The sequence below is a fragment of the Panthera leo genome, chromosome A2, assembly GCF_018350215.1.
Source record: "Panthera leo isolate Ple1 chromosome A2, P.leo_Ple1_pat1.1, whole genome shotgun sequence".
NCBI lineage: Eukaryota > Metazoa > Chordata > Mammalia > Carnivora > Felidae > Panthera > Panthera leo.
In genome coordinates, this window is record NC_056680.1 from 86,417,749 (window position 1) to 86,423,748 (window position 6,000).

A 6,000-nucleotide genomic window follows, 5' to 3' on the forward strand; every position below is an offset into this window, starting at 1 on the left:
TGTTTGTAACCTGTAACTTCTAGCTTGTAACTACCCATGCTTTAAACAACCTCCTCTTTCATTACTACTGTCATCACCAGATTAGAATTTTTCTTTCATCATTTAGCAGAAAAAAATATTTCAGCTACAAATGAGGTAAACAGTATTCAAGGCTAAGAATATAAAAGCAGTTGGAATGCTAAAAAAAAACTTTTTAATGGAACACATCAGGCAATGACACTTGACAGTGCTGAGTCACATAAAATTTTTGATATTAGAAATACAAGCAACTTCAGGAGTATCTATTCATTTTTATACTGTAGAGGATACTAGGGCTTAAAGTGGCTAATAGATTATCCAAGGCTATAAAACTAGCTAGTCACAGGGGCACCTGGGTGGCTCAGTGGGTTGAGCCTCTGACTCTTGATTTCCACTCAGATCACTATCCCAGTGTCCTGGGATTGAGCCCTGCATCGGGCTCCGTGCTGAATGTGGAGCTGCTTAAGATTCTCTCTCTGTCTCTGTCTCTCTGTCTCTCTCCATCTCTGTTTCTCTCTCTCCTTATGCCCCTCCCCCGCTCACACGCTCTCTTAAAAAAAAAGAAAAAAAAAAAAAAACAGTCACAGATATCTAGTATCCGGACTCCTGGTCGGGGTGGGGAGGGGAGTGGGAGTTCCACTGACTTCTCCACATGTAAAAAAAATGTAGATACATCAGAATAACTCCTAACAGTGCATAATTCAATACACAATTTGTCTGAAGCCATCACTGCCAGTGCCACCACTGCTGAGATTGATATTATTACTCTTTACAGAGTTCCTTCAAATTAAAATTCAAACAAAAATATCCCTGTCAACTTTTAACCAATCCTCACAATGATTCTACAAGATAGGTAAAACAAGTGTCACTTGCCTTATTTGAAGCAAGGAAACTGAGGCACAATGGCTGAAACACATATACAATTTGCCTTGAGTCAGTTAAAATGAATAGGATAAGAACTTAGGGTTTTGGGGTCTCAACCCTTATTTAAAAACAAAACAAAATACTTCCATGTCTAACTGACACACTTAACCCCTTCAAACCTTAAAAAATTGGATACGCTTTTTTATATATACTTAGAGTGCTTCTAAAAATCTGAATCTAAACCAGGTGTTTCTTTGGTTATCCCATGCGGGGATAATAAATTTGCAAAAATTATGCATCTTTTATAAACATAATTCAGTAAAATATAAGGTTTCAAAAATCAGAAACATATTGTTTATCTGTTGAGATGAAGCTTTCACCAATAAGTTTTGAGACCACAGATTACCTACTAATAATTCTACTCTAACAAAATTATCAATGGAGAATCTGATATAAGTACTGTATAAAACCAGTTTCATAGGCTGAAATAGTATTTTTCAGCCACCCTCTGAACCAAAGAAAAGTTAGGATTGCAGAAATGAAAGCTCAAACTTTTTCTTGGTCTATGTAACCAGGGTGCTAAACCTGTTGCATGTACATATTAGGAAAAACTATAGAAGAGCTGACATACATTTCTAAAAAGCTAATAGAAGTACTGTACCTCGTTATTATCCCATAAAAATATAATATATGAGCATTCAAAATTTTTCCCAAGTTTTCATCAGTAGAGAAAAATGGTGCATATCACAAGCTGTTAAGACTTAAGATAATGGATAGAAAAGGCTTTATACCAAAGAAACAACCCCATATATTACTAGTTAGAAAAACAGATTTAATATAAAGGGTCAGGTTTTTACTAGTAGTGGTGGCTTCATTTCAAGAACACAGGATTTTTAGCTGATATATTGTGGAAACTTAAGTTTTTATGTTAAAAATATTACAACTATCCATGACACTTCTCCTACGTTAAAAGTTATTTGATAAAATTATATGCATATACGTATATGACAGCTTCTAAGTTAAAATATTTTTATGAAATAGAGGATAAGAATCTACACCTACAATATCCAGATCTTTCAATATCTCAAATGAAAATTGTAGGTCTCCCTTCAGTCAACATAAAGCAGGAATGGTTTCAGGACAACGGACAGAGAACTGTTCGCTAAGGGAGGGTGTAAAGTTAAAGGGTTTGTTTACAATAATAAAGGCAGGGCAGGCACAATGATTATACCCTCTTAGGGCTCTAATTAGAAAACAACTAATTTATTAGATGAAGCAAAATGGAGAGCTACAGAAGGAAATTAATACGGTAATATTACAGAATAGCTCTTAATTGCCTGTGCAAGTTGTCATTTATTTGGTTTGACTTGAAAACTATGTACTGGAAACTAATTTTAAGATAACACAAATTCACATGTTCTAAACTGTAAGATACTTTTGCATATAAAAGAGCAATAGTTTAAAAAATAGCATATGCTAATTCAGAAATACATGTACAGCACCTGCTCCGCTGCGACCGAACCATCTGTCTAATGCCATAATATATTTTAGGGTCCCTCATTGAATATAAAAGGTGTATTCATTCTATACCTTCTACCTAAACAGCTCCTTTTCTCCTCTGGGGCTGGGGTGGGAAGGAAGGACAAATCACCCCCCAGGGAATTAAAGGTATTGTTACAGAAATATTTCAGACATCATTCACAGAGAAAAAGACGCCGAAATGACTGGGGAGGTTTAAACAGAGACAGGTAAACACCCAGTTCTATCCATTTCCCAACACGTCCGTTTTGTATTAATGGAAGACTTCCAGATTAGTAAAACACTGGAGGGCGTCTCTCCACGCCATCCTAGGGGAAAAAGGTTCCAAAAGGCCAAAAATCACAACCTAAAATCACAGTTCCAGGAATGCAACCCTTGACTATCCCACTAGAAACTCTACAATGCATCATTTTTATTCTGCCCAGAGAAGGCTTATGATCTCTTTCTCGTCACCCCATTAGGGAAAATAAAATGAACGGAAACCACATATATGTACTGCCGTGCTGGCACATACGGGTTGGCACATATGTGCACGGGAAGCTGTACATATATGCCTGGACATATACATCATGCTGTGCGTGCCTGTGCATGGAAGACGGCTCCGCAGCGGCCGGGGGAACGCTTCCCTTGGGCAGCCCCTGCGCCCTTGACATGACAGCGGCGATCTGTCTCCTCTCCTCTTCGCTCAGCTGGCTCAGATCCGCCTCCATGCCGGCCGGGATCACGGTGTGCAAGGAGCTCCCCGCCCCGCCAGCCCCTCCTCCCGCGGCTGCCGCCGCCGCCGCCGCCGCCAGCCCTTCCGGGAGCCCTTCCCCTTCCAAGCTCGCCTCGTTGCCCATGGCTCAGAGGGACTCGGGGCCGCTGCGCTCCCTCCTTGCGCTGCGTCCCCGTCGGGAAGCCCGCGGCCCGACGAGCAACCGGAGCCGGGGTCCGCCGTGGGGCGTGCAGGCGGCCGAGTCCCAGGGCTCGGGACCCGGCACCGCTGCCCGGAACGCCAGGCGGGTGTTAGTCCCGCTCGCAGGTGACGCCCGCAGCTGGTGCCTCCTCCATGTTGGACAACTCCCCGAAGCCGCCTCAGCGCCCCGAGTCGGGAGAAGCAGGTCTGAGCAGTGCCAGCCGGGCGCCGTCCGCCCCTCCCACCGCGCCCCGCCTCCTCGCCCGCGCCCTCGCAGTGCGCATGCCTGTCTCGGAACAGGTGATGGCCGCACCCGCGCCCATCCCGTTCTGCGTCGCTCTGTATCCTTCCACACTCTCAGCACCGATTTAAAGGAGCCCGGGGAGAGCGCAGCTGAAAACCGGGACAACAGCCGGCGTTTCTTTCAGGCATATTTCAGGATGCCTCAACCTGAGTTTTAGCGGATTACAGTCAAGGGGTGGGGAGGGGCTGGAGGGGAGGTGTCAGTTTCCTTCTTTGATTCATGGGATCTGTAGTTTCAAAAAAAAAAAAATTTTTTTTTTTTTTTTTTTTTTTTTTTTTTAAGGGAGCGTTTTTAAAGATTTTAGTAATGGATTCAGGTAACGAGATTAACAGGAGAAATCTCTGATGCCTTTGGGACAAATTTCCCCAAAGGAGCCGAAACTGGACCTTTTCACTTAGGACTTTTCCAGAATAATTACATTAAAACCTTAGGTACAGCAACCGCAAGGAGGTAAAGTTTTTGAATGCTTATCATTGTATTGTTCCCTAAAGGGACTACACAAAAGTAAGGGGTTACGGGAAATTATGGAGGAGATACTGTAGTAAGATTCAGATTGTAGAGTATTAAAATGTTCAAGTGGTGTGAAATTTTGAAAACATGAATTCAGTCCTTTTTTGTACAAATGGAAGAATAACCAAAAAAGTGGAATTAATCTGTACAGACACACACAGATGGCTAGCAGCAGAGTTGTAACTAATAACCCATCCCCACTCACCCCAAACGCACAAACTCTTCTTGCTACATTTCCTCGAAGGGAAAGTTTTCCTTCAACACCGAATCCACAACCCCAATTTTACTATCTACCTTTGCTAACAAAATGGACGTAATGTCTCAGTTGTTGAGATTAATCAAAAGCTAACAACGGGAACGAAAAAATAAATAGAAATGAATAAATTGCCCTGAGAGTTTCTAAGTGTTTACAATAAGCGTTATAAAAGTTTTATATTTTGCATTCCACCAGTATCAAAACTAAAAAATGGTTCAGTTATAAAATTTGTGACACTTTTTTTTTCATGTTTATTTATTTTGAGAGAGAGTGCTGGCACAGTGGGGAGGGGCAGAAAGAGAATCTTAAGCAGGCTCCACACCCAGCTGGGGAAGTGGGGTGGAGGGCAGGGTGTTCCATCTCATGAATCCTGAGATCCTGACCTGATTCAAAATCAGGAGTTGGATGCTTAACCAACTGAGCTATGCAGACACCCCAAAGTGTACTGCTTTTAAAAAAGTCCAGTCATCAGATGAAGTTTCACTGCTGGTTGGGTTCCCGTAAAAACTTTGCATAAAGTTTAATTCTCTTACAACACATTGAGATGTGACTTCCAAAGTCAAAGCTACAAAGTCATGCTTTGTAAAGAGAATGCTTTCACCTCATACAAACCAATGACATGAAGCAACCTAACATTCTGAGGGGCACGTTTGGAGACAATATGTTATCATCATATTTCTAAAAATGAATTTGCCTCAAAAAAGATATAATCGGTACATAATCCTGAATCTCTGACAAAATGAGTAACTGCTCCAATGCCCAGGCAGCCCCTAGGAATCAAACTCTAGTTTTGTGACAAAAATACATCCTATGTATTCACATCCACAAACGACGAAGTTAAAAAATTGCTAGGATGAGCACTCTTTTCAAAGTCTAGCCTCAGAATAATGATTAAACTAGAAAACAAATGGTTAATGCTATATTCTCTCTTATTATAGATGGAAAGGAACCTTTAAAGTAATAAGAAAGAAATAAGTGTTAATCAATATGCAAAGTAGTGTGCAGACTAAACAAGAAGTCATAATCTGTAAGATGGGAGTATTATAGCCCATTGCGAAAACATGTGCATTCACCTTCTCCTTCCCTCCTCTCCCAGGAGGAAACATCAGAAAACAGGGAAATGGGACATGTGGTAGAAAGAGTGAATGCACTGTGAAAACAAGTGGGAAACATTTGGGTTGTTGACTTTGTAAAATAATTTTGCCTTTAGGATCTTCATACCTGTGAGTTTCTAAAAATGTTTAATTTTTCAGCCTTCCATTCAGGCTTAACAGTTGCTTGTGCTTGGGAGGTGTTTCAGATCTAAAGAAAAACACTAGAGCAAAAGCCAGGTGCTTTGCTTGTGTGCGAATTCTCAGAATTCTGGGAGTACAAGGATGAGAAGTCAAATGCTATAGATAACTTTATGGAGTTTGTTCTTGCTTACCCAGAAAAAATGTCACAGTTTCATTCTGCAAATTAACTAATGGTGCTATATTCAAAATCTTTGTTGTTCCCTGTTCATTATACTTACCGTAAATATTTATTTGAATTTGGATTGATTTAACAAGCTGATAGTTCAGCTCCAATTCACTCAGCCTGATAGGTAAGTCATAAAAGTGATCAATTTATGAA

General features: G+C 40.9%; 1 protein-coding gene across 1 annotated transcript in view; it reads right to left on the reverse strand.

The window, feature by feature from the left end:
* Positions 1-3,260, reverse strand: part of PCLO (piccolo presynaptic cytomatrix protein) — a 361,627-nt gene extending 358,367 nt beyond the window's left edge. The window contains exon 1 of the mRNA XM_042916591.1: positions 3,004-3,260. Within this exon, the coding sequence (XP_042772525.1) occupies positions 3,004-3,260 (257 nt within the window). The remainder of the gene's footprint in view (positions 1-3,003) is intronic.
* Between the last annotated feature and the right edge of the window lie 2,740 nt (positions 3,261-6,000).